Genomic DNA, 27,710 nt, shown 5'->3' on the forward strand with positions numbered 1-27,710 from the left:
TTGGGTAAGTTTCAGAATGCTCACTCTCCTTCATTTTTGCCTTTTCGCGCGGATTCCACTTCTCTACACTGATGGACGTGATCGCTGGTCGCAAGACTGGAGGCACCATCAAGGGCGAGATTCTGCTCAACGGATATCCCGCGACGGAGCTGGCCATCCGTCGGTGCACAGGCTACTGCGAACAGCAGGACATCCACTCAGAGGGAGCCACCATCCGTGAAGCGCTCACGTTCAGCGCCTTCTTGCGCCAGGACAGCAGCGTGTCCGAGCGTGCCAAACTTGCATCTGTGGAGGAATGTCTGGACTTGCTTGATCTACGACCCATTGCCGACCAGATCATCCGCGGCCGATCGCAGGAGCAGATGAAGCGCCTCACCATTGGTGTCGAACTCGCAGCGCAGCCGAGTGTGTTGTTCCTGGACGAACCCACCAGTGGACTGGATGCCCACTCGGCCAAGGTAATCATGGACGGTGTGCGGAAGGTGGCCGACAGCGGCCGCACGGTTGTGTGCACGATTCACCAACCTTCATCGGACGTCTTCTTCCTGTTCGACAGTTTGTTGCTGTTGAAGCGCGGCGGCGAGATGGTGTTTTTCGGTGAGCTGGACAATGCGCATCCAGACGATCGTGAGTGCGGACACCTGATCGACTACTTCGAGGCGATTCCGGAGGTGGCGCGTTTGCCGGAGGGTCAGAACCCGGCGACGTGGATGTTGGAGTGCATCGGTGCTGGTGTCGCGGGTGCGGGCGAGAAACCAATGACGGACGCTGCTGCGAACGTGGATTTCGTACTGCATTTCCGTCAGAGTGTTGAGCAGCAGGCTCTGGTGACTGGACTGGAGCAACCGGGCGTCTCGACACCAGCTCCCGACCGTCTGCCGGAGTTGGTGTTCACGCACAAGCGAGCCGCTAGCCAGGTGACACAACTGCGGATGTTGGTCAGTCGGTTCTTGACAATTTACTGGCGCACACCGTCGTACAACTTGCCCGCTTCATGACTTCTTTCGGACTCGCTATGATGTTCGGACTGGTGCTGTCGAATGGCGAATACACGACGTACGAAGGGGTTGACTCAGCCGTCGGAGTGATCTTCATGACAGCTTTGTACCAAAGCTACATCTCGTACGTCGGCTGCTGCCTTCCATTCACAGCGCGAGAACGTGTCTCGTACTACCGTGAGCGAGATTCGCAGACGTATGAGGCTTTCTGGTACTTTGTCGGAGCTGCCGTGGCGGAGATCCCGTTCGTGTTCGCTAGCGGCCTGATCTTCACAGCGATCTTCGTCCCGCAAATGGGCGTTGGATCATTCAGTACAGCCGTGCTGCACTGGATCAACGGCTCGCTATTCGTGCTTCTAGAGACATATCTAGGCCAAATAGACCAAATGTTCATCTGCGCGCTGCCAACGGTGGAGGTAGCCGCTATCGTGCGCGTGCTCACGAACGCCATTTTCCTGCTGTTCGCCGGCTTCAATCCTCCCGCAGGCTCCTTCCCAACGGGATGTATCTGGGTGTACTACTTGACCCCCCAGCGATACACATTCTCCATCTTGATCTCGCTGCTATTCGGTCATTGCCCAGTGGACCCGACGTACGATGAAGCCACGCAGTCGTACATTAACGGGCACGTGTTCCTACGTGTACATCGCCGCCATCCGGGTCATCTCGCTGCTCTCGCTTCGATACCTCAACCACCAGAAACGGTAGGGAACTAATACCATACCCCTTTTCCAGTATCCAAACAAACTCTTTCAAGAAAAACGCCGAGCACAAACCCAGTCGATCAACAGCGTGTATGATATCACTGTTTCCGTCGGCAGATGCGATGCTGGCCAGGACACCGCGAGCTTCTGCGTTCTACCACTTGTTCGTCGTTAACTCGATTTTCGCTTTCACTTTAGACCGTCGTGTCTACTTGCCCGGCTCGGCGAAGCTGGACAATGCCGGCGCGTGCAGCAGCAGCGACGGCGGTAGTCGCTGCGGGTTCGTCTCCGGGTCGAAGTGGTCCGTGTCGTACATGCTGAGCCACTCCTTCAACGCCGCGCGCAGCGACTCGATCTCCCCGAACTGCGTCACGATGCCGCGCTCCTGGCACGCGAACTCGAGCTCACTGAGCGACAGGTCGTCCACGCCCTCCTTCAGCAGCTGCTGGTCGTCCACACTCAGCTCCTCCATCCTCCGCTCGAGCCTCTTCTCCAGCTGCGACGGCGGCAGCAGCTTGTTCAGCACGGCGAAGCTCGGGAACAGCGCCGAGCCCTCGGCCAGCACGTGGATGTGCTTGCTGGAGAGCGCGCGCAGCGCGGCCGGGCCCTCGAAGAAGGGCGCGAGCTCGGCCACCTGCGTGGGCCGCAGGCCGCCGCCGGCTGCCTTGGCCAGCGCCAGCATCTCCTGCAGCGCGTCGTCCTTGTGCTCGATCTGCTGCAGCAGCTGGGCCAGCTGCGGGTACGTCTCGGCGCGGGCCAGCACGTCCTCGCGGAGGAACTGCGTCTTCTGGTCGGGCCGCCAGAACTGCCAGGGCAGCAGCTGCTTGGGGAACTGGTAGCCGAGCAGCGGCGCCGCGTAGCCCAGCGCGGGCACGCAGAAGAAGGCCAGGATGGGCAGCGACTTGAGCAGGTCGCGGTGCGCCTGGCGCAGCAGCAGCAGCTCGCGGCGCGAGAGGGCGGCCCGGCCGCCGGCCTCCTTCACGCGGCGGCGCAGCGCCCAGGCCTGCTTGTTCTCGACGTACAGGCCCTTGGAGCCGGCCACGAACGGCTGCAGCCACCTCTGCAGCTTCTGGTACGGCGACAGCTCCTTCGGCGCCGAGCTCAGCCAGCGCGCCGGGTGCGCGCGCGGCAGGCGCGCAGCGTGGCCGCGCCGAGCGAGGTGCAGCATCTTCGAGTCACAAGGAAGATACTTGAATGTACTGAAGTGAGTGAGACACGCTGCCAACTCGGCTGGTGTGTCCCACACAGAAGATCCTCCGTATTGACCGACAAAAGGGGGAGAGATCCGACTTGGAGCAGCCATGGCGACGCAGCAGGACGTGGAGATGGCCGAGCCCGAGCAGGTGCACCCGCTGCAGACGCAGTTCGAGGACGCGGAGGACGTGGCCGCCGCGCTGGCCGCCAACGCCGCGCCCGACGCGGCCATCCAGGCCTTCCAGCGCATCATCTCCTACGGTGCGGGCCGGCCGCTGCTATTTCTTCTTCTTCTTCTTTGCTTACTAGCTGCTGTTGCTGCTGTTGCTGCCGCTGCAGCCGGGGAGGACGCGGCGCTGGAGCAGGTGCAGCGCGTGAAGGAGCACTCGATCTACAAGCTGGCGCAGCTGTACATCCAGTTCGGCCGCGAGAAGGAGCTGGCCACGCTGCTGCAGTCGCTGCGGCCGTTCTTCGCGACGCTGGCCCGCGCCAAGACCGGCAAGATCGGTGCGGCCCGCCTGCGATCCCTGCGGCCTGGGGACCTGCGAGCGAGGCGCTGACGGTGTGGTGTTCTGTGTGTGTTGCTGCAGTGCGCACGGTGATCGACATGGTGGCCAAGGTCCAGGTGCTGGACGCCGAGAAGGCGCTGCAGCTGCAGGCCGACCTGTGCCTGGACTCGATCGAGTGGTGCAAGCAGGAGAAGCACACGTTCCTGCGCCAGCGCGTGGAGGCGCGCCTGGCCTCCATCTACTTCCAGCAGGACAAGTTCCAGCCGGCGCTGGACCTCATCACCGAGCTGCTGCGCGAGATCAAGAAGCTGGACGACAAGCAGCTGCTGGTGGAGATCCACCTCGTGGAGAGCAAGCTGCACCACGCGCTGCGCAACGTGCCCAAGGCCAAGGCCGCGCTCACGGCCGCGCGCAGCATCTCCAACACCATCTACGTGGTGCCGCGCACGCAGGCGCAGATCGACCAGATGTCGGGCATCCTGCACGCCGAGGAGCGCGACTACAAAACGGCGTACTCGTACTTCTTCGAGGCGTTCGAGGCGCTCGCGACGCTGGACGAGGTCGAGGGACTCAAGTGCCTCAAGTACATGCTGCTGGCCAAGATCGCCAGCGGCGGCGCCAGCGAGGTCAACCTCATCATCAACAGCAAGCAGGCCATGAAGTTCATCGGCATCGACCTGGAGGCCATGCAGGCGGTGGCCAAGGCCCACGAGCAGCGCTCGCTCGAACAGTTTGAAGCGGCGACGAAGAAATACGCCCCTCGTACGAATGGAAGTGGCGGCCCGAGGCGTCATTGGTGCTGATTCTGACTTTTGGTCTGCACTTGTGTTACAGAGCTCGTGGAGGACGCGCTGATCAAGAACCACCTGGGCAAGCTGTATGAACAGCTCCTGGAAAGCAACTTGATCAAAATCATCCAGCCCTTCTCGTGCGTCGAGATTGCACACGTTGCCAAGCTGATCAAGCTGCCGCTCCCGCAGATTGAGTTGAAGTAAGGGCAACAGCTGCGATTTCTTCGACGCGAGCAGCAGTATTGACAATCCTTGTGTGGTTTTTCTTTCTGTAGGTTGTCCCAAATGATCTTGGACCACAAGTTCCACGGCATTCTGGATCAGGGCAAGGGACAGTTGATTGTCTACGACAGCCCCACGGAGGATGTACGTTGCAGGCCCTTTAGTTCGTTCGTCTGCTGTAGATTGAGTGGAGACTGACCGTCTCTTCGTGGTTATTTTGTTCATGGTTAGAAAACATATACCTCTGGCCTCGGTGTCATCGAGAACGTTGGGCATATCGTAGACAACCTGTTCCGGCGCGCCGACAAGCTGCAGGCATAAGCGCGGGATGAGCGATATACTTGCAGAATCATGAAATTGATGCTGGTGGCGCGAGTGAGGTGTTCCGCGATAAGAATGCGGCACACGGGTGCTGTAGGCCAAAACAAGCAGTCGGGAAGTTGAAGACTACCATCAATTGAACGAGTGCTATCATGTTACCAGCAGTTCTGTTAGCACTTGACTTCCATGTATGAATATGTCGACATTGTCTCGCGCGTTCAAGTGACCAGCCTACATGTTCTCCACGCAAAAGCTCTCGCTACCCCACCTGTATCTCCTCATCGGTAGGTACGTTGGCGCCAGATCGTTGACGAAGTGCTGGCCGGTCTTGGTGCTGGCCACTTGCTGTTGTAAGTACGGTGTCTTCTTCATGTACGAGGGTGGTAGCGAAAGTCTCCGCCACGCCTTGGTGGCATTTGTTACGAGTGAGCTCCTCATCCTTGCGGTCACTTTGATGCCAGCTTTTCAAGTGACTTGTTGCTTACTGCTTCCGGCGTCAGCGCTTCACAATCCGTTGAATCCCGATTGGAACTCATGGTCCGGTCTCAGCGGCCATTTGATACCGCCACCCGCAGTAACACCGAAAGAAAGTCGAGGTTGCCAACAACTTGCCTTGGTGTGCTCAGGCCGACGGCGGCGAGAGCAGTACTGTACATGTATTCTACCGAGGCGATTGCAATCGATCGTCCGCCCTCGTCGAAGGGTGGAGCTCGCGATCAACGATATACAAGTATCATGGAATTGGTGTTCGTTCGGGTGCGGTGCTTTGCAAAGCTCGAGCGGATTGAGAGCTTCTCATGAAGAAGCGATCCTGCTCGAGCGCTTAGCTGGCAGCACGCAATTGCTCGCAAGCAATTGCAGATCGCACCGATCCGCTCGATCGCATCTCGAATCATAAATGCATAAAGACTTTGCAGCACAGCAGCATTGAACGCGTCGCATTTGCTTCCCTGAGCCGTGTGCGGCAAGCCCGTCGCGTGCGATCCATAGAGTCAGCGAGCATTGCGAGGTCTCTTGCAGAGGGGTCTCTTGCAGTAAGACCTTGCTATAATATAGCATCCAGCAAAAGTGCTTCGGCTCCCTTCGTGCATGGGCTACTTGTTGTTATCATTGCCAGCAATACGCCCGTGCGTTGAATAGCCCGGACGATGAATCCCCGCCGCGGATGATATGTGTTGGCCGCTCCGGAGTGTAGGCGGTGGGCTCCTCCAATGCAGGCTGCATAGAGGCTGACCTCATTCCTGCGCGATCGTTTCCACTTCCACGTTTTCTAACACTGAGAGCGCGTTAATCTGCATACTTTTCGACAGTAAGCTCCGTGGCCCGTGCGACGACACCACAGCACACAGCACGGCACTCACGATGGGAGGTGGTGGGACCGGCTCCGCTCTTGACGCACAAAGCCTCGGGCCGCGCTCCATGAAGCCCCTCTGCCCACTCGCGGATTTCGCTCGATTGACGCACATCAACCGGAACCTCAGTAGATCAGCTGGCTGGTTCGCTATTGAGCAGGATGATCTCGTCATGGCCGCTCTTGGTGGGCTTTGCAGCAATTGCAGTAGTCGACGCGATCAGTGACAGTGGCAGTGACAGTGGTGGAAGCGGCAGCAGCACCGCTACGGATCGCAGCCTGGTCAAGTTGGAGACCCGCTCGGGCATCCGCCCGTGGGTAGACCCAGACACGCCCGACGATGTGCGGACGTACGTGTCGTCGCGCGGAGACGCCTGGGAGCTCGTCATGAGCGACGAATTCGGGGATGTGACCCGTAACTTCTCGGCCGGAGGCGATCACATCTGGACGTCGCTGGAGATGCCTGACGGAACCAACGACGCGTTGCAAATCTACTCCCATGACATGACGTCGGTCGAGTGTGATGACAACGAGGGAGGCCTGTGCTACCTTCAGATCAAGTCCATCGACGAGGTCAACAACATCACGGTCTGGAACAGCTACCTGCGACCGCCGGCCTACCAGAATTCCACCTTCGTACGTGGTTGTTTATTCGTTTGTTTGGTTGGATGTTGCTTACGAGCTCCGATCTCGCTTTTTGTTGCCAGTACTATCGGTCGGGTATGCTTCAGACATGGAACAAGTTCTGTTTCCAAGGTGGCATGCTGGAGGTGCGGGCGAAGCTGCCTGCCGTTCTGGGTAACGACAGTGGCAACCCGGACATTGGGAAGGGCAACAACGCGCGTGCTGAGAACACCCAGTTCTATCCAACCTGGCCTGGAATTTGGCTCATGGGAGGGCTTGGCAGAGCCCTGTTCGCTTCCTCGACGGCCCGCATGTGGCCATTCTCGTACAATGAGTGCAACGAGACCGTCTTCAACTCGAGCAACCAACGTATCAGCGCGTGTGATCCTGATCCTGGCCATGGAATGAACCCGTACCAGGGTCGTGGTGCCGTAGAAATCGATCTACTGGAAGGCGGCGGCGTTGCGATCTCGTCTTCAATCCAGATCGCACCAGGAATGCCCGCAGACTACCGTCGTGCGGCGATCAACAAGACCCTCGGTGACTGGAGTTACTGTATGTACAGCCAAGAGTGTGCAACTACTGGCGCCAACCTGCCGGGCGTTCCGACGGAATTCTACGAAGAGCGCGGCCACCAGAGCTGGTACCAGGGTCTGCGTTACGGCTCGAACAACTACTGCGTGGTCGATGGCAACGATACGCAGTCGTATTCTCTTGTCGCTGCAAGCATGAAGAACATCACGGAAAATGTGTGCAATCTGCTGTATTGCCCAGCTTCGAACGACGTTCATGGTGATATGGGCTACATCGATGGCGACAAGTCTTTGGGTCACTGGAACATCAACTCCCACGGCACGTGCTTCCCCGCAATGAACGGCTACCAAGGTGTGTTTTTGTGTGATCCGGACAACCAGGACAATCGCTGCTCAGAGCCGCGTAATGACTCGACGCCGAAGACAAACACCATGGAGCCGTACAACTACCAAATGGATGCCCTCTCAGCTAACTGGGGTATTCACATGGGCGCATACTACGATTACGTAGCGTACCAGCTAGAGTGGGTCACAGGCGACAATGGTTATCTTCGTTGGATGGTCGGTGGCCATCCTATCTTCGAGATCCCGGCCGAGGCCGTCGTCAACACGCCTCAGGGAGGAAGCAAGCCCAATCCGCGACTAACTTTCCCGGAGGAGCCCTCATACGTTATTCTCAACGTGGCGCTGTCGGCAGCATGGGGCACCTATCCGCCTAACCCGGGCAAACCGTGTCGCGGTGACGGCAAGGACGAGGAGGCCAACTACATCTGCGACTCTTTTCCGCTGTACATGAAAATCGACTACGTGCGGCTGTACCAAGACACGTCCGAGAGTTCTACCATGGCACACGAGTGCGACCCCGCGTCGCACCCGACCAGACAGTGGATACTCGACCACGTATCGGACTATGTCGACGGCGACAACCAGCTCGTCGAGGTTCAAGGCGGCGCCCCGTGTCGTGACCACACCGACTGCACCATTCCGTTCAGCGTGCAGTACACTTTCCACACGGGTATTTGCAACGCCGACACGGGCCGTTGCGAGTGTACCAACGAGTTCTGGGGTGGTCCGCGCTGCACCTTCCAGTTGGGCGCGACGACGGCCAACGGTGAGGACGCGTCGAAGGTCACGTTCGGCCCGCCACTCTACGCGGCGTTCTTCGTGCTGGGCATCGTGCTGTTCCTCACGATCGTGGTCTTTGTTGTCATGGGTATCCGGCGGCGCAGGAAGCTAATGAAGGACGCCGAGAAGACCAAGGAGCTGACGTATGTCGTGGCCGACATGAAGAGCGCCAAGATAATGGGCTCGTCCAGCGAAATGATCACGTTCGCGTCCACGGACAACGACGACGAAGATGAACACGGAGACACGGTGCAGACGCGAAGGAGCTCGCTCGCAAGCGGGCCGTACCACCGGTTCCGTTAAAGAAGTAAAATACTATAAGTTTGGTTGCACTCTTCACTGAGCGGTATAGTTGAAGTTGGTACCCATGTACCATCATTTCGGTACACTAGACCATCAAAACGGGCCATCCATCAAACAGCGTTAAAACCGTTTAAACCGCCCATTATCATACGCCTCTACCGACGACCATGTTCGCGTCCCGTGCGCTGCGCCGCGCGACCCGCGTGGCCACTCGCCGGCCATCGGCCCCGCTTTCGTCCATGCAGGCGCCTCTGCGCGGCGCACCAGGCGCGCTAGCCGGCCGCCGCGGCTTCGCGCAGGTGACGTTCACGTTCGTGGACGGCGAGGGCGAGAGCACGCGCGTGACGGCCGAGGAGGGCCAGACGCTGCTGGACGTGGCCCACGAGAACGACGTGGAGCTGGAGGGCGCGTGCGGTGGAGAGCTGGCCTGCTCCACGTGCCACCTGGTGTTCGAGAAGCGCATCTTCGACGGGCTGCCGGAGATCAGCGAGGAGGAGGAGGACATGCTGGACCTGGCCTGGGGGCTCACGGACACGTCGCGGCTGGGCTGCCAGGTCGCCGTGACCAAGGACATGGAGGGCATGACGGTGCGCATCCCGGACGAGGCCGACAACCTCATGTAGAGCGCGGGCCACATAGAAGAAATACCCGGAACGGGACGGCCTGCTGCCCTGGGCGCTGTTAGACGACCAGGCCACACAACGACGTCCACAGTTTTCTTATGTTGTTGGTTGCTTGTTGATGTTGATGCTGTTGCTGCTGCTGCTGCTGCTGCTACTAGTGTTTTACTTTTTGTTAGGACACGCGACGTTGACGCCTTGCTCAGGCTTCGCAGACTTCGGCCAGTTGGTGGTCCAGTTCCTGCACGAGCTTGGCCAGGCAGTCCTGCTGCTGGATCATGCCGCTGATCTTGACCTGGATCTTCTCGAGCTCGCTCTCGGCGGTCTGCGAGCGGAACGACCCGGAGAAGTCGGCGTTGAGCTGCGAGATGCGGGTCAGTGTGGTGGCCGGCGTGGGGGTGGCCAGGTGCTTGGCCGTCTTGTCATCGATGGCTGCGGACGCGGCCATCTTCTCCAGAGCGGTGAGTGAAGTCTCGGTCGAGGATGGCGTCGTGCTCAGGCGCTTTGGAGTGGTCTTGGTTCGTTTCTCCACGATGCGCGCGATGCGGTCCTTCATGGCCGGGTAGTGCGTGAGCGCGATGAGGAACTTCTCGCGCGTGAGCATACGCAGCTCGCAGAAGCACAAGGTACGCACGGTGGCAGTACGCAGACAATTCTGGTTCAGGATGGCCATCTCGCCGAAGTACTGCTTCTGGCCGAGCAGGCCGAGCTGAACGCCGGCCTTGACGATCTCCACGACGCCGCGGAAGATGAAGAACATCTCCTCGCCGATTTCGCCCTCCAAGATAACTTCTTCAAGCGGTGGGAAGCAGACCATACGCATGCTCAGCGCAAGCTCCATCAGGAAATTGTGATCGGCTCCGGCGAAGAAGGGCATTTTATTCAGCACGCTGTCGTTGATGGCGAATGCGATCTTGGACCGCAGCAGAGCCGACAACTCAGCGAGGATCTTGCCTTCGTTCACCAGTTTGGACTCGGCCGAAATGCGCGCGTTGAAGTAGAACTCACGGATTTCGAATCGTAGCTGCTTCGGTAGCTCGCGGGCCTCCATGTAATCGTTGAGCTCGTCCATCCGAAGCTGAAAACGACTGTCTGGTCCATTCAGGTTGGTTACCATGGCCACGACGTTGGTTATGCCGTACGCGAATATCCACGCGCCCATGATCATCGCAAAAATGGCAAAGATACGTTCGTGCGTCGTTGTCGGATGGACGTCACCGTAGCCTACTGTCGTCCTGTGCCGCAAACCAACGTGAGAAGCAGTTTTGGTGTGATTCCGACCCCAACTCTTACGTACATGGTCATGATGGCCCAGTAGAAGGACGTCACGTACTTGTCGTACATGTCCTTATCTTCAAGGCCCATGGTGGCGACCCATCCGTCGTCTTGGTCGTAGCTGATTAGGAAGAAAAAACAACTTGAACATGCACAAAAGATAATGCATGCCAGTCAGCACAAGTTCGAACGAAAGGGGTTGCTGAGAAGGAGGATACAGCTCGTTACTTACCTGAGCCAATGTGCCGTGAAGCACACCAGCATGCAAAATTTAAAGATGCTGCTGACTGTAGACCGTAGAAGGAGTGCGTAGTCAAGCCTTGGGGAAACATAATCGTGAGTGAGATCAATACTTGTTCGCATTTCGGGAAAGCTCCAGCTCACCTATTGAGAATGCGCGTGATGGTCAGCATTCGAACGAGACGAAGGAGGCGGAAGAGTCGAAACAATCGTGCAAGTTGTGGAATGCGGAAGTACGAGCCCTGGATGTAGTAGAGCGGGAAGGCCGAGATGAAGTCCAAAAGAAACCACGATCTCACGTACTTGTTGGCGATTTTCGAGAGCTTCACTTCAATTTGGCCATGCTCTTCATACGCAGAGATGAAGTTGACAGCCTGCAAAATGCACAAGTGTTAGTGCAACCCCAGCACATCGATCTTGTCACAACAGTGGTTGGAAAGTGTAAATTGCCACTCACGACGTCTGTCATGAAGAAGAGGTCGATAGCTCTCTGTATGTATTCGATCGCCATGATCGTTTCCGCCACTGAAGCGCCGAATGACAATTGGAACTGTAGGACGAGCAACACCAATGAGCTCTGTACTTGCACTCTTCAAAAAGTAAGTACGTAGCGCAATGTAAGCGGGCACTCACGGGAATGCTGACGGAGTTATCTGTGAGTTTGGATATTGTCAGTAGCTACCGGCGAGCAACAAGACCAAAAGAAGATGCATCACTTACAGCAGATGAGCGTGACGGAGAGGAGGTCCCACCTCACTCGAAACTTGCTGTTCGGCGAGATGATGTACGTCGGCACAGCCGATTCGTTGATTTTCTGCTTCTTCTTGGTGATGATCAGCTCGTTCTTGGACACGGTCTCGACAAAGTCCAAGGCCTCAGCTGCACCAAAGTCTGGTTAGATGCCCCGATCTTCGCCCATCTGTGAGTGTTCAACGCACCTGGCGTGAGTTCGTCCATGTCTCGCTCCAGTCTCTGGTCCTGGAATTCGCTGATCTTTCCATCCGCGGGTTTCACGACCGCCACTTTAGCTCGGTTCTTGACCCTACGGATCATGTCCCGCATCGTCACGAGCTGCACCAAACTCGACTGCGACAACTGGTCGTGCAGACTCATTCGACGCGAAGGCTTCGGCGGTCCTTTGAATGGCAGTGGCACTGGCAGCGGCGGCAGGCGGGATGCCACCTTTGCACGCAGCTCGTTCTGCGCCAGCCGCATCTCCTCGATGGGCGAGAGGCCCGTCATGTGGGCCCGCTCGGCCTGCCGTGCCATGAACGGAGACTGCGGCATGCTGGCGATCCTCGACACGTCGGGCCCCTTCTTGGGGCTCTCGGGCTGCCGCTTGCCCAACATTGATCACAAACTCCCAAAACTAACTACTAGCTTGCTGGCGTCGATGGAGGAAGTCTCACTGTGCTTCCGTCGTGGTCGGTGAACCGTTTCGCTTCCTGAACTAAACTGTCGAGGCACACCACAGGCCAGCGCAAGCAACGTCTACTACCGTTTAACACTCCGTGACACTAGAAGAGGCACACGCAATGCTTACGACCGAAATCTACAACGAGCTCGAGCGAAGCAATCGAGTACTACTTTACACTTGCACCGCCTGCGAAGTTTTCTTTTTCGCCAGGGGGGGGGGGCTTGGCTACGTGTACTGAGACCAATTCGACACGGATGAGGCATTGGACGCTTGTACATTTTTGTTGCTGGGCCCTTCCCATCTATTTCGCTGCGAGCTCATGAAAAGTACCTAGGCCAGTTTCATGACACCAAGTTGGAATACATCCGCCCACGAGATGGTTTGTGGGTAGACGAGCTGCGCGGTTTGGTTCACGCTTCCGTCTGCCAGGATCGTGTACACGTAGAGGTTGGTGAAGCGGACTCGAGTAAGCTTCATGACCAAAAGTGATAAAATATCTTCCGTCGCGATGAGGAATTTGCGGTTCGCGACGAGGTAGCCGTTGCCATACACAGCGTCAATCGAGGCATACCGCTTGTTATCTCGGATGACGTAGTTGTCGTAACCCGATATCACGCCGTAGCACTTGCTTAAGGCGGAACCTGTCGCGGTCTCGAAGGATGTTAGATGTGCTTCATCATCCACAGCGACCTTGTCCGCGTTATAGCGGCTAGCTCGACGGTGTTTAGCTTCATGTCTATGCTGTAAGCAGCGGAAGATCTTCCGAGCGATGATGTAGACAACCAGGCAGCACATTGGGCTGAAGATGCAGACCACGGTGGACATGACGACAAGTTTGCGGTCTGTAGTGATGGGGTGAATCGTCCAGAACTTCATGGGTGATAATCTCTCTAGGAACGGACTTACGTTGATAAGACCAAGCCAGTAGTCGTTCTCTGCAAAATTCACGACGACTTTCCGGAGAGCTGGTATCGCTTCAACAAGCTCGACGCGGTACGCAAATCCAAACTCAAACGCTGCGAATGCCAGCACCGGATCAATCCGTTCGCGAAACAGGTAGCTGAGTACACTGGTCACGTTCATGAAAAATGTAAGTAGATCAGCGTGTGCCATCTCGGGTCGGTAGTGAATATACTGGCGATCCCCGAGTCCATTGCCGATTGCGAGACACATCTCGGTGAGCGTCCAGTACCCGTTGAAGTGATTGGACACGAAGATCACAACGCCCCTATACAGCAGTGAGTTGGAGATGGTAGCGAACGCGTCGCCCACCCAAAAATGACCGATTTGAATTCGCCGGTAAATTACAAACACGAGTACGACGAGGTCAAATTGCACGACGACCACGAAGATCCCATGAATGCTGTGCGTCCAGGCCCATGAATCGTGCAGTGAAGCAAGCGAATGCCACTCCCAGTTCCTCAGCTCGGTCGCAGGGTCATTCGGTAAGTCCCAAATCACGATCTCGATGTTGGATTGCGCGATGGGGTCGTCGATGTAGCCGCCAGTGCGGAACGCAGTGCGCACCTCCTTCGCCGGGTCGATGCTGTCGGGCTGGGGCAGGCTCTTGAATATCCAAAAGTTGTCGGTCGCAATACCGAGCTTTTCGGCACTGGTGAAGTGTGGTTCAGACTCGTACGGGTAGTTGTAGGCGATGGCGAACGTGTGGTTCACTTCGGTTGCTCGCATGTCGGCGATAGGTGCCATGGTTGCCAACAGCGCAGCACCGCTCAGGTACTGCTGGTCCACTTGGAAGTCTTGCGTGGAAATCAAGGCCGAGAGCAACATGGTGTCGCTGGTGTTAGCCTTTTGGCGCACCAGGAAGTACGTGCGAAGTTGTGTCACGGCTTGGTCAACCGATACCAACAGGTCGAAGGTGCAATCGATCACAGGCGCGATCAACTCGAGCTCCGAGAGGTACTTGAGGTCATCCACCGCGTGCTTCTGCAGCGAAGTGTAGAGGAACCGCGTGAAGTAATTGCCATACACTGTGCTGTCGTAGTATTCTACTCCGGTGCATTCCGTAAACGAGTGCGTCGTGTCGGTCACGAGGTAAATGGTGTCGTCTCGAAGGTCCGTGGACCCAGCCAACACACTTTGCACCAGTGGACTCTCGCTGATGGTTCTTGTCCCCGCATAGTCCACAATAAGCGTGGACTCGTGGATAATGACGCCTAAGTCCTTGGACTCGAAGCCGCGCAGCACCGTGACCGCGGCCGTAAACGCCTGGGCCGAAATGGACAGATACCACATCGCGATGGCGAACACGATGACGCGGTGGAGCAGCTTGAAGAACCCGAGCTTCCCGGTGGACTCCAAGGCTTCAGTGGAGCTGATCGAGTGGCGGGGGTCCTGTCGTGGACGCATCCTGGCTGGCAAAGTGGTGACCGTCCTCAAAATGTCTTCACCTATGGCCAGCGAAACGACGCCTTCCAACCTAGCTTGAAACGGAGGACAGTTAGTTCGAATGCAGGATATCGGAAATGCAGCGTTTTCGAGAAACTAATCTTCTTGATTCTTTACCGCAACTAGTACATGAGTGACAGGAAGCAGGCAACGCCGGCCTTGATCCAGTAGTCCTGGTCAGCGAACTGTAGTTGCAGGTTAGTCTCGGACACGAGCGAGTTCCGGAAAATAGTCCGCTTGTCGGACGGGATCTCGATCCAGAAGACGAAGTTAGTCGAGTGGCCTGTTGTCGATAGCGTTCCTGTCCGCGTGAGGATTTTGTAGACTGGGCAGCGGTAGATCCCGCTCTGCGGGGCTTGTCGATCTTGTGTGGGCAGCAAATGCACCACGGGCATCCGGGCGAACAGCTCCTTCGGTAGTGGGTCAACGAGCGAATGCGCTGCCTTATCCCAACGCGCTCCCTCTAGAAAAAGTCCTGTCATGTAGCACCCTCCCTTCGACGGTTTGAACTTGATAATGTCTGCCGGTTGGTCCTGCATGAGGAAGTCGAACGACAGCGAGTCGATGGCCAGCCCAAATTGACGCGCGTGGTTCTGGAGGATACCCGTCAGAAAACCTTGCGGGAAGAAGAACCCGGACAGCCAGAAGACTGGAGGAATACCATCGGCCACCCACGTCGTGAGGAAGCGCAGGCGCTCCAGGAGGTCATCTACCCAGCCACCAAGGGCCTTCAACGACGGGTACGCCTTCTTCTCCCATTGTGGAGGCACCTTCTGGTTAAACAAACATGTTGCCATAGCTTCGAGCTCAGGCGACATGACAATGAGACCTCGAAGAGCTCGTTGCAAGCTGGGCAGAGACACCTGAAGTACGCGGAGCAGCGCGTTGTAGCGCTGCACTTCCTGCACCAGCACCGTGTTCATAGATTCCTCATACATGACGGGGTAACGCAGGCTGATATGCTCGACTTCAAACAGCGGGGGCAGTCGATCGATGATGGATTGAGCCTGCTGTTCAATGAGACTTTCGCGTGACTGCCCTCCAGCACCTGCGGCCGCACGGGGCTGCAGTGCCAGGATAATGTCAAACGTGTGGAATGTTTCAGCAAGCGCACAAGTGATGTTGGCGTTGTCGTGCATTCCAAAGACCTCGGGCTCCGGGTTTAGTGGTAACTCGTCGATGTAGCTCAGGTAGCTGGTGAGCGGGTCGTCCAGGTCAGCAGTGAGTGAGAAGTATGAGCCACTAGACGAGAACTTGTAGCCGTCTTCCAGGATCTGCGAGTTGAAGAATCCCTCGAGAATCACATCGATCGTACGCATGTCCTTGTCGTCCGTCACACGCCCGCCGTAGTTGACCACCGACGTCATGACACATAGCACCTTGTACGGAACTTCATCGTAGAAGTCCAGGAACATCTCCAGCTGAGCTCGGCTAATATCGTAGTCTGTGTCGTTGAAAGCGTACGGGATGTTCCAGCCCAATGGACCAAAGCGTTTGCGTTCAATCACAACAGCGTGGAAGAAGCTCAGTCCGAACAGTAACTTTCGGAATTGATCCGGCTTAGACGTAGCGTCCAGAGTATCGTTCGTGAGCTTGATATACGAGTTGCGTAAGTTGGCTCGGATGCCTTTGGGTGGCTCTTTAGTCATTTTCACGCCGTTCTGCAGCACCGAAGTCGGGAAGGCTGTACTGGGCTTGCTCGTTAGCCACAACCGGAAATCGCGGTGCGTAGCATCAGGGTTCAACTCGTCGCAAATGCGCTCCAGCTGTGGCATCCAGCTAATGGCCAAATGACAGTTCTGCAGCAGCACCCACTTGCCGCTAGTCACGGCTTCCTCTATCATCTTGGAGGCCAGCGGTCCTTGGCCTTGGCCCAACGAAATCGAGTTCAGCTTTCGATTCATCTTCATGGTCTCTGCGAATACGAGCAACTCCTTGGCCGGGTCGGAACCAGTGGACAACACGAAGATGATAGGCGTGATCACGGTTGAGTCTGCGAAAGAGCCTGCGAGGTCGAACGGTGGCGGCTCGATGAACCGACGACCGATATGCTCCGCCACGAAGTTCTGCATGGCCTCCGTCATTCGGTCGGGTCGAATGCAGCGCAGAACACAGAGCTTTTGGAAGGAATTGAGCGTCAGGTCCAGAGCTAACGGCAGCCGCTCAACTTGCGGGTCAGCCGAATCGAAAATTTTTCTCCACTGCGGCGTATTGGTGGCCATCGACTTGGCCAGCGTCTCAAAGGCTGGCAGCGACGACAGTGCGCATACTTCTCTCCACATCCGATCCTCAACCCAAGTTGTATCCGGGTTGGGAGCCTCGATCGAACTAGCGGTTGAGCCAGAAATGAGGAAGCGCCACTCGAGCAGATCTATCCTTCGTGAGCCCATGAGCAGCTTGATAGTGAGCAAGAACGAGAACAACAACTTGTGCTCCTCGAAGAGTGATCGACAGATATTCCGGTAGAGAGAGTAGGTGGCCGAGTCGTTCAAGTGAGCAAGTCTCATCTCGAGCTGATCGCTCTCTGTTGCGCTGTGTATACTCTTGATGAATAGAGAGACGAACCACGGCAGCGAGTACTGGTACATGGGGTCAACCAGAGCTAAGTCTGCAATGCAGAAGAACAACAAGGACGCACGGAAGGCTACACCTCGATAGCGCTCGCGTGACTCGTCGATGGCTTTCTCTGTGATTTCAGCCTCCGCCATCTTCTCGTTGATGTCTTCCGATGTTACCTTCGCCTTCCCAAGCGTGTCGATAAGCTCGGTATCGTCCAGAATGTTTCCCTTGGAGTTGGCAAGCAAGTACAGAATTTTGTTTTCGATCTCCACCAGCTCTGCCTTCATGCGAGCGTTGGCTACCACAAGCGAGTTCTTCTTCTCTGCCAACTCGGGCATCTCTTCTTGCACCACAACCCCTAACGCCTGATCTTCCAGTCCTTTAGGTGTAATGGTGAAGTTGAGTAAAGTCACTTTGACCGACGTCTCTGGTGGATAGTGCGGGTTGGGCAGCTTCGTTGTCATGTAGAAGCGGAAAGCTGGATTGTAGGGCACTGTCGAGTCGCCTAGCTTCATGACCACTTGACCACCTTGACGAAACTTATTCTGCAGCAGGACAGGCTCCAGCGTTGCGTCTAAACTTTCTCCAACATTTTCAAGCAAGATCCACTTGCCAAACCGAATGCCGTTCTCCAGCGTCTTCAAGAATCCCTTGTCGGTCAACTTGACCACATCGAGACCATTTTCCGATGAATCCTTGCCCAAGTTCTTGATAAACCGGTTAGCCTGGCCCTGAGGGTCAATCAACAGCGACCATCGTCTAGCACGAGCCATGATAAGGCCATTCTGCACCGACAAGTTATCCGACGGCAGCCCTGCGATCTGCCACCCACGCACTTTCACTGGATCGGCCAAGGTAGTGATAATGTTGCAACCTCTCGTGTGCGGGAGCTGAAGCTTCTCCAATGCTGAGTACCAAGTAGATACGCAAGACTCGCGGAATTCGCTGGTGAAGGTGCCCAGGTAGCTGATTGTAGCTGCCGAAATCACCACGTCGCCCACCAAGTTGGTATAGTCGAGATTCAACTGGCGGATCGTGGCAGCCCATCGAGTTTCTTCGCCTCCGAGCAGGCCTATCAGCTTTAGAGCAGACTCGAGACGAATCTCACACTGGCGCACGTCACGCACTAGCTGGTCTTTCTTGTCCACGGCGTTATTGTAATTACGCTCTAGCTCAGCTAGTCGCTCGACAACGGCTTGGAGTCGAGCCTTGGCATCTGCCAGCACACGCATCGTGACATCTAGCTCTGCCTGTGCTGCAGCTAGGACGACCTTCTTCGGCTCGACCATCTTGGCGACGTTGTGGTAGGTATGCATCGCACGCACCCACATACAAATCGCCTCGCAGGCCACGCTGGCCTTCCTTACAGCAGCGGGGGAGAACTCCTCCATCTCGATGTACCGGTCGAGCTCCTGGATGATCTTGTCGCCGATGTTGTCCTTATCGAACTTGAGCATGTCTTCCATCAGCTTCTTGGCGTTACCTAAAATCGTCTTCTGCGCGCTTTCCCAGTAATCCTTAACCTTCTGTCCAGCCTTGTCGGGATCTGCCTTCATGGTCGGCTTGATGCCGAAGATGATGCATGCAGCCTCCATTGTCAGCTTCACACCGTGCGGCGGGTTCTTGAGTGCTTTGACTTCATCGATGTCAGACTTCTTCAGTTTATTCAGACACTGTACAGCGGCTTCGAGAGCGGGTAAAGCCTCATCTAGATCCCGTTGTGCGTCGTCGGCGATCTCCTTCGTCTCCGCTGCCTTCTTGTTGGCGATCTGCTCCTCTTTCTCGACGACAGCCTTTGTCTCGTCGGCGTCTTTCTTATCCAGCGTGATCTGCTTCATCATCTCTTCAACTTCAATCTGCGTCTTCTCCAGCTGAGGCTTCAGCGCTACGAGCTGCTCCTGCATCCCCGCAACCTGCTCCTTTGTCGCGATGATCTTGTCGACACCATTTTGCAGGCGCGAGCGCTTTGACTGCACCTCCTCACGTTTCAATAGCAAAACGGTTTTGAAGGTGTGAAGTAGTTCAAGGTAGCTCGTGGGGGTCACGTAGTTGTACCTCCGAAGCTTCTCAAAGAACTCCACAGACTCGCGTTCGACGCTCTGGTGGATTGTCTGGAAAATGCTGACGACAGATTTCGCCGCGGCAGCTTTGGCAGCCTTGGCTTCTTTTGATTCCTCCTCTCCAGTAGATGTCGTCGGCTCTCCTGATAGCTGAAAGTCTCCAGAGGATAATGCACTGGCTGCAACGGACTGCAGAGCCTCAGCAGGCCACTCGCTGAACCAGTCGATGGTGCAGCAGTTGACTAGCGACGGAAACATGCGAATGCGATCTCGAAACAGGCTTCCCAACGGACTCATACACAGCACGAGATGCAAATTCTGCCGGACCAACAATATGTACTGAGCAAAAGTGTTGAGCTTCGTCGGTGGAATCCTCTTCTTCACGCAGTAGGGGCGACAGTGCTGGCTGATCTGGTCCAGGTCTTCCGCTGCGTACAGGTTCGGGACATCTCCCGAGTTCAACACGTTGTTGATATCTTCAAGCATCGCCTCATGCACAATCTGCACGTCGGAGAACAGGAAAACGAGCGGCTTCTCATCAATACCGGCTTTCATAAGGCATTTCTTGAGATCATCTCGCCACTCGGCTACTCCGTAGCCCTTAGAAATCTCAATCTGTGTGCACAAGTACTCCGCCATATAAGCTGCTAGCCGTGTTAGCGACTGTCGACCGCTTCCACCCACACCAAGTAACAATGCGTTGCCCTGCGGCTGTCGAATCACGCGAGCTATGCGTGAGACGTGCTCAATGGCATTCATGAATAGCACCAGGTTCATCGGAGCACTGCTTTCAGCATTGTAGTCATTCAGATACTCTTCCACCTGAGCTTGCAGCTTCTCCACGTCCGAGATCTCCTCGTAGACCTTCGGGTCTGCCCCAGGCACCATGTAGTCACCATAGAACAGTGTGGGTGTTGGGTGTACGAGATCCCAAGCCGCCTTCTTCACAGCAGCGGAACCAGTTGACGCCCCCGATATCCCCAGGGATTCACCAAAGACCGTAGTTACCTGAGTCTGAAGGAGATCAATAAACCACTGATGGTCGCTCGGCGTAGTGAACCGATCCTTGAACACGCGCATGTTTTCATGGACCCACAGCCGCAGCATCTGCTCCAGCTTCGAAATGCGCTTGGAATCGCCCATGAGTACACCCTGGAAGACCTTGGCGAGGTCTCGCAAGTTGAACGTGTAGTGCGATTTGGCCGGTGTAGGGAGCAACTCCGCGATGACAGTGTTGTAGATGACGATGGAAGCTTGTACGAGCTTCTTGGCAATCTGCGGAGGTCGGATCTCCTCCGAAAAGCGGCTGAAGAAGTTGCCCACGATCGTCTCGAACACAATCGCCTTGCTCTCGTTGGACATCTCGGTGTAGCCCACGATGTTGAAGTGGCGAACAAAGCGTTGGGTGATCGGGTTGCGGCCACCTCCTGGCGGACCCATGGAGCAGACGAACACGACGTCGATAATCGTTCGGAACGTGAGCAGTTTGCGGTCGTACCAGCCTCCTTGGTCGAACCACTGGCGCAAGATTTCAATAGGCGGTTGTGCGAAGTACTCCTCCTGCTTGGGCATGTTGAGGTCGTCCACGTAGATGATGAACTTCTTGCCGGCGGTGGGTCCGAAGACGCCTTTTCTCCGCTTTTCCATCTTGGAGTCAATGAAGTCTTGCGTCTGGTTCGCGCTACTCTGAGCTGAGAAGGCCATGTTGAGTGGGATAAACTTGTCGGGGTTTGACTTCTCCAAGAACTGGTTCACGTTAATCGTTTTGCCTGTGCCTGTGGGCCCGACGATCAGCATGTGCACGCCCAGTGGGAGCGTTAAGTTCATCAAGAAAGTTGATCGAACCGAATCACTGGTGGGCACCACCAATTCCGAGAACGAAGCTGAGGCGTCGATAGTGAACGTGGGGATCGTCTGCAACCACGGCACCCAGGTCTCCTTGACCTGGTCGAAGGAGTAGTCGTACACTTGGCCTGCAGGAGGGAAGGGCTTTTTAACGTTGTTGCCGATTATTTCTTCGCGGAGATAGACGTCAAAGCGATCGCGGCCTGCGTCATTGCCTGTTGCCCCAACAGACCAAATAAGCGAGAAGAGGAAGAGACTTTCAACATTCCTCAAGTAGAAGCCTACTCGCTCCAGTTTCGCCTCTTTCTTCTCGTCGCCTTGCAACGGGAAGAAAAAGCAGTCGAGCAAGCGCAAAAGGCTCTGCACAAGGTTGGACGGAATCTGTGGCAGCCACTCCTTGACGTAGCTGGTGACGAACTGCAGCGCCGGACGCAAGTAGATGTCTAGCAAATGATGCAGCTGCAAACACAATTCAACCACGGGTGGGGCGCTGCCTACACCGACCTCACGGACAAGTTTCTCGAGCCAACTCATGACGAGAGGGTCAAAGCCTAGCGAACTCGGCTCCATGTACACCATACCTGTCCGACTCACGGTAGCCGGCGATGCCACCGACAGGTCCTCAACCTCAAACATCATGGTCATCTCGTTGGACATTTGGATGATTTCGCCACTGGCTAAGCACAGTTTCTTGTTGTCGTCCAGGACGGTGTTCATGTTCTCAATCCAGATAGCATCCACGGGACCATCGAAGATAACCCATTTCCGGTCAGACTTGGTGTCGCTCGCTGCTTCACGATACAAAGTCGACAGCACGCCGTCCTGCCATTCGTGGGTGTTGGCATCAAACTCTCCATAGAGCTGCCCCATGGTGATTGATTTGGGATTGAGCTGGTAGCGAATCACCCTCTCGTACGCGTGGCCGATCTCGCCAAGCTGCTTCAGCTCTGTTAGGGTGTCAGCCAGAACGTTCAGGTTAGCGGATTTGCCGCCTCCTGTAGACCCGACAACCATCAGACCGTGACGCACGCAGAGCGTCTCGTATAGCTGCACGACCTTCATGAGGAAGAACGGATGCACCTGCAAGTGTTGCTTTTCGATCGTGAGCTTGATCACCCGGATCAGAGCGCCAAGGTTGAGCTGCGGTCGGCTCTTTCCCGGGAAAAGATCACTGATAATGCCGCCGAATAGCGGGATATCGTGCGCGAGGAACTTTGGCAGATTCACGTCCTGCAGAGCTCGAAGTAGCAGCACTTCTTCGTCCATGTCTGGGTCCGACCTCTTGTAGTTACCAGCTGCAGTGATGACAGTCTTGACAGCGCGCATTCCGTAGTCGTAGTGAGACTGAGATGACAGCATCTCGGAGCACAATTTGAATGTCGTGACCATTTTCGCGCCACACTGTTTGGCCTTCTCGTAGCCGTACGCGAAGAACATGATCTCTCCGATCATCGCGTAGTCTGGCACCATCATGGCCACAGGACGGAATAGCGCTGCCAAGGAGTCAGGCAGGTCTGAGCGACCGGCATATCCTGGATTCATCGTGATGAACACACCGAACTGTGGATTCACCGCGATGTCCGATCCCTCAAACATGATGCGTTTGTCTCCAGCACGAATGGCAAGCTGCAACGTGGTAACTTGCTGCCCGATTACGGACAACACTTCGATATTGATGCGGTTGAACTCGTCGAAGCATGCCCACGCACCACAAGCAGCCAGCCCCTTGAAGAATTTGCCCATGGCAATGTAGTCCAAACCATCAGAGCAGTTGAACACCACGCACTGTTTAGCCAGAGCCTTCGCCAGATCTTTGGTTGTTTCAGTCTTCCCTGTACCTGCCGGTCCAGCAGGAGCGCCACCGAGTGTCATCTGCAGAGCTGCCATTAGCGTCATGTAGCACTTGTCCGTCAGAGGAGTGATCACCAATCGGAAGGAGTTGCCGAGATACTCGTAGCCGTAGGGACGACGTGCCGACACCATGTCGGCGAACAGATCATCCTCCCAGTAGTATCGTAGCTGGCTGGACCACATGAAGTCGTCTTTCGAGCTCACTTTGTTGTTCACGAGACGCATCGTCACATCTCGAGCGTGCACGTCGATCACAGCCAGAGCTCCAACACTCACACGCGCTAGTTTGTCGAGATGACCGCGCACCATTTGAACCATGTCTGCAAGTTGCGCTAGCTGTCGCTCCATCATCCGCTTCACGCCGTCACTACCAGATGCCGCCATCTCCTCCTCCATCGCGCGGGTCCAGTGGAACTGACTGCCGTTCAACACGCACATGCCAGGCCACTTCTGGATCCACTTGGTTCGCGATATCTTCGTGTAGTCCTGGATGGCCTGGTACATAACGTCGCGGATCGATATTCGCATCATGTCCTCCACCTCCGTCATCCAGTGCTCAACGTTTTTCCCCACGGGGTTCACGGGCTTCGACATCGCCACCTTCTCGCCTTCCGCCGAGATCATGGCCGTGATCGTGAGGTCCTCCTGGAACTCCACCGACACGATTCCTTCAAAGCACTTCTTCAAATGAGGCTGCACTAGCTTAACATCCTTACTCTCGGACAGAATCGACAGCAGTTCTTCGTTTGAAAGGAAGTAGAACCGACTGAACGCCGAGCGCTTCGTCTCGAGAAAGTCGCTCAATCCTTTCTGCACCTGCTCCAAGAATCGGTTGCTCTCTTGAAAGCGGTCGAGAAGTTTGTCGTTGTTGCAAAACGTGATGGCGCTGGGTTTCTGCTTGGCTGCAGCGAGTGTCTGGCGCCAGTTCTTATCAACGGTTGCAAACCGCTTACCTTCAGTCGGAAGCTGCTTGTTGATGTCGGGCGAGTCGAAGATGGGCTGGAGGTAGAGCCAACTCCGCTGCACCTGAATCCACTCGTCCAGCACGTCAGACACAGTACTCAGTGTGCGTTCCCACCTGTTGATTCGCTCCTCGAACGGCTTCTTGAACGCGGAAAACTGCATGGCCTGCGTAGTGGTGATCTGTTCATCGAGCAGAGCTTGGATTTCGTCCACGCCTTTCACTACGTAGGTCTCCGTCTCGCGGTAGTCAACGATGGTCAAGTTCACGCCAGACCATTGCTCCTCCATTGAATTGAGAGTCTTTTCGATCTGGTATTCCTTCCCGGCAGTCTCTCCAATGCGAGAAATCGCATCAATGTGCTTCTCAAGGCCCAAACCGAGGACGTAGCTCAACTTCATACCTCGATCAGGTCGAAACGTCATCCCAATCTCCTGGTTGATTTGGCTCCAGTGGCGGTCTTGCATTCCCGGGTTACGCATGGACAGGATGAGCGGGACGTGAGGTCTGAAGGCTGCAATGTCGTCTTTGATGGTCGCAGCAATGCTAGAACAGCCCTTCACATTCAGCTTCTCGAACTGTTTTAGCGCTTTCTGGATGGACGTCCAGTTCGCTTCAACAAACGTCTCGATCTCCTCGCCGTTGATGTCCAAGAAGGCTCCTTCCATCCACTTCTTGTGTTCTCTGAGCCAGTTATTGGCTGTCTTCCACAGCAGTGAGTACGGCTCAAAGTCACGACGGATCTTCTGAATCTCGTCGTAGTCCGTGACCTCCTGGCCAAACAAGGCTTCGCGGGAATTGAACAGCTTGGAGTCTTCATCCGCCTTCGCGATCTTCTGCTCGATATTCACCACGTACTTGTACACCTGATCCAAGCGTGCAACATCCGTGTACTGCCGGAAACCATCCACCTCACTGTGTAGAATTCTGAGCGACTCGGCGAACTCCGCTTGTTGCTCGTTCATCTCCGTCGAGAACTGTGTCTTCTGCATTTGCAACATGTGCATCATACGCTTCATCTGCTCGTTGATTTTGTTCGGACACAGCCGCACTTTCCAGATCGTCATGAAGTCGTCGCGGTCGTACGGGTACTGAAAGTGATCGAGCACTAGGCGATACTTGATGAGCTGTTGGCTCTGAGTCAGCAGCGGCGCGATCTGTGCTGGTACGCCTTCCAAGTATGCGTTCATCTCGGTCAGTTCCTCAATATTCTGCGGCGTCTTCTGCAGTTGTCGGTTGACCATCTCGAACTTTTCCAGCAGCTCCTTTGCCAGCCCAGTGGAGTTCTTCAGCTGTAAGTCCAGCAGCTTTTTGGCTAGACGTCGGTGCTTCTCAGCTAGCAACGTACGGATGCTCAGGCAGTTGACTGAGTACATTCCTAACTCAACATTTGTCGTTGGGATGAGATCCTCCACCGTATTCGCTTCTTGATAGTGCTTCTTGATAGCCTCCTGAATCATCGACAGGTTGGGAGGTTGCTGAGCCTGAAATTCCGCGAGATATTCCTCTTCTTTGACGTTGATGAAGGGAATGTACATCTCGTAGCGCTGCAAATATGCGCGTAAGGGAACTGCCGCTTTATCCATAAGCCCGTCGATACTTTCACGTAGCGCGATCACCCAGTCTTCATTCGCACTGACACACGAAAGACACGGCATACTGCTCCAGAAAAGTTTGCTCATTACCATTTGCTCCACCTGCTTGATATTTTTCAGGTTGTCAAGCATTTTCATGAAAATATCGAGCACAGCAGTCTTGAATGTCAGGATAGTCGTACTGAACGAGAATATGTGGCCCTGCTTCGGCTCGATAAGACGGTGAGGGTTTTCTTCGGAGGTATCCTCAGGGTCTTTCGGTCGCCAGCTCGTTACTTTCTGAGCTGCAGCGTCGACTTCGTGTTGATTAATCACGTAGAGCTCCGTTGATACGCTCAAGTTAACAATAAACAAAGAGGTTGGTGACAGGAGCTGCCTCTCCAAGCACATGTGCTGCCACTTGATGTCCCCGAGCTTGTTGCGGTTCAAATCTGGGTACCCTACGAACGCTGTCTTCGCGTCCACAATGTGCACGTCTCCGATCGTGGCGTTCTTGATAAAGTCGTGGAACTGATGCAGCGAATGGTCGGTCAGATAGCGAAGCGTGTCTTTCATCGAGAAATTGACTCGTCGAAGCAGCGACCGAAGTTTGCTGAACTCGTACGTGTCTTGACGGGTCTCCTGCAAGTAGTACCAGCCTTTGCCCACATTACCCAGTGATGCTTTGATAATAGACGCAACTTTGGCCGGCCATTCTTCCGTAATCATCTTGAGCACGGCACGTTCCAGTGCCTGTTGTCGCTGTTGGAACTCCTCGAGCTTAACACTTCGCCCTGGTTTCACGCTGAATAGCTCTAGCTGTAGAATCCGACAGCACTCTTCATTGACTTTGATGAGTGCTGACAGTGCCTCGGGAGATGTCAAGAACGTCTGGAACGAGAATCCAATAAACTGATCAGCGTAGTCAACAGGTGGAGCGATTGTCCTCTTCGACCTGTTTGGAAAAGGCACAACTACTCTAGAGCACGGCTCGGCTGGGATTTCCTCTTCCTTCGACAAAAATCCATGAAAGATGTCGGCGTTTCGGCCCATATCATGATGAGACTCGAACACGATTCTGCTCATGGTTCGCAAGTAGTTCAGCTGAATTTCGTGCACTATGCGTGTAGTGTCTGGGATGCGAAGACTCTTCCCGTGGAAGACGGCCGTTGCTAGCCGAACAATCTTCCCAAGACTTGCGTTTCCCAGCTTGTGTAGCTCCTCCAGTGGCATACAATCTATGTAAAAGTTCTTGCGCAGTAAGTTTTGCGCTTGAACCCGCGCTAATTGAGCTGCTAGATACCGATCCGCAAAATTGCGGGGGTCTTCGGACTTGAAGCACACATCCAGACGTCTGCACTCTTTCGTCTCTGTCTTGTCGTTGCGCTGAAACTCCACCGAGAAGAGCAGCATCTCAGGCTTGTACCCTGTCACGTTCGCCTCGCACCAAGCGTTAACACCACCTCGAACGTTGTAATAAGCTGCTGTAACTGGGATCCGCACGCTCCCATTACGCTTGCGTCCTAACCGGATCCAGTCTGCAGGGTCATGGATCTCGTAGCTCTCGTCGTCAAATAAGTGGAGATCCAAGTTATCGATGATCGTCTTCGCAGCACCGCTGTTGTCCATTTCGACCTTCTGGTACAGGGGTGAGCTGTAGAACTCGGCCATCCGCTCCTTCAGCAGCGCACCGACATCTACAGATTCATACAGCCGCTTCTTGCGTTCCACCTCCACCTTCCGCGGAGGCAGATTTGGCACTCGCTCGTAAGGCACAAACACTTTGGGCTCCACTTCTCCGTCCTCACGTTCTGCAGGATCCACCGTGCCAATAACCTGGCCTCCACCGACCGAAAAGCCTGTAGGTAGCTGCACAAACGAAGCGGGCGAACTGATGCGTGACGAGTCCTTGATGACGGCTTTCCTTGTAGGTGAGTTGGGTGAGGCTCCAGGAGCTACCGTCGGCTCAAAGTTGACGATCCCCACCGGCACCCGCGCGCCCTCTTTCGCCGGGCTCGTCGACGGCGCCAGACGAACGCCGTTCCCATTCTACACACACAAACCACCATCCCAGTGAGACCGTCATAGAATCCATACGTAAAACGCTACGTCGGACACGTACATTGTTGTCGGCCGGCATCCTCGCGCTGCCCTTCACGCCGGCAATCTCGGTAGTCCCAGTGCCAGCGCTGGCTGATCGTGAATGGACGCCGTCTCAAAGCGCCAC

The 27,710-nt window shown here is 55.6% G+C and overlaps 8 protein-coding genes across 8 annotated transcripts; 4 read left to right on the forward strand and 4 right to left on the reverse strand.

Annotated features, from left to right (window-relative positions):
- Positions 1-71: 71 nt before the first annotated feature.
- IUM83_05401 (pleiotropic drug resistance protein ABC superfamily) lies at positions 72-998 on the forward strand (the record flags this gene model as incomplete). The annotated part of the gene is made up of 1 exon (XM_067929537.1): positions 72-998. One exon carries the CDS (start codon positions 72-74, stop codon positions 996-998), a length of 927 nt encoding a protein of 308 aa, XP_067799798.1.
- A 912-nt stretch (positions 999-1,910) lies between these two features.
- On the reverse strand, positions 1,911-2,870 carry IUM83_05402 (putative receptor CCR1; the record flags this gene model as incomplete). The annotated part of the gene is made up of 1 exon (XM_067929538.1): positions 1,911-2,870. One exon carries the CDS (start codon positions 2,868-2,870, stop codon positions 1,911-1,913), a length of 960 nt encoding a protein of 319 aa, XP_067799799.1.
- A 133-nt stretch (positions 2,871-3,003) lies between these two features.
- IUM83_05403 (26S proteasome regulatory subunit N6) lies at positions 3,004-4,739 on the forward strand (the record flags this gene model as incomplete). Its single annotated transcript, XM_067929539.1, has 6 exons — positions 3,004-3,157; positions 3,236-3,403; positions 3,487-4,167; positions 4,240-4,396; positions 4,472-4,562; positions 4,650-4,739. 6 exons carry the CDS (start codon positions 3,004-3,006, stop codon positions 4,737-4,739), a joined length of 1,341 nt encoding a protein of 446 aa, XP_067799792.1.
- Positions 4,740-6,594: 1,855 nt separating this feature from the next.
- On the forward strand, positions 6,595-8,675 carry IUM83_05404 (Beta-glucan synthesis-associated protein; the record flags this gene model as incomplete). The annotated part of the gene is made up of 3 exons (XM_067929540.1): positions 6,595-6,726; positions 6,798-6,860; positions 8,337-8,675. 3 exons carry the CDS (start codon positions 6,595-6,597, stop codon positions 8,673-8,675), a joined length of 534 nt encoding a protein of 177 aa, XP_067799789.1.
- A 167-nt stretch (positions 8,676-8,842) lies between these two features.
- On the forward strand, positions 8,843-9,474 carry IUM83_05405 (2Fe-2S ferredoxin; the record flags this gene model as incomplete). Its single annotated transcript, XM_067929541.1, has 2 exons — positions 8,843-9,262; positions 9,457-9,474. 2 exons carry the CDS (start codon positions 8,843-8,845, stop codon positions 9,472-9,474), a joined length of 438 nt encoding a protein of 145 aa, XP_067799795.1.
- A 23-nt stretch (positions 9,475-9,497) lies between these two features.
- IUM83_05406 (Voltage-gated Ion Channel (VIC) Superfamily) lies at positions 9,498-12,160 on the reverse strand (the record flags this gene model as incomplete). Its single annotated transcript, XM_067929542.1, has 8 exons — positions 9,498-10,530; positions 10,593-10,712; positions 10,803-10,889; positions 10,955-11,184; positions 11,268-11,360; positions 11,444-11,463; positions 11,531-11,689; positions 11,749-12,160. The coding sequence occupies 8 exons, from the start codon at positions 12,158-12,160 to the stop codon at positions 9,498-9,500; spliced, it is 2,154 nt and encodes a 717-aa protein (XP_067799797.1).
- Positions 12,161-12,557: 397 nt separating this feature from the next.
- IUM83_05407 (Glycerol-3-phosphate dehydrogenase) lies at positions 12,558-14,594 on the reverse strand (the record flags this gene model as incomplete). Its single annotated transcript, XM_067929543.1, has 1 exon — positions 12,558-14,594. The coding sequence occupies one exon, from the start codon at positions 14,592-14,594 to the stop codon at positions 12,558-12,560; it is 2,037 nt and encodes a 678-aa protein (XP_067799796.1).
- A 161-nt stretch (positions 14,595-14,755) lies between these two features.
- IUM83_05408 (sporangia induced dynein heavy chain) lies at positions 14,756-27,623 on the reverse strand (the record flags this gene model as incomplete). Its single annotated transcript, XM_067929544.1, has 2 exons — positions 14,756-27,532; positions 27,606-27,623. The coding sequence occupies 2 exons, from the start codon at positions 27,621-27,623 to the stop codon at positions 14,756-14,758; spliced, it is 12,795 nt and encodes a 4,264-aa protein (XP_067799741.1).
- Positions 27,624-27,710: the final 87 nt, after the last annotated feature.

This window comes from Phytophthora cinnamomi, assembly GCF_018691715.1.
Source record: "Phytophthora cinnamomi strain GKB4 chromosome Unknown Contig4, whole genome shotgun sequence".
In the NCBI taxonomy this organism is placed as follows: Eukaryota; Oomycota; class Peronosporomycetes; order Peronosporales; family Peronosporaceae; genus Phytophthora; species Phytophthora cinnamomi.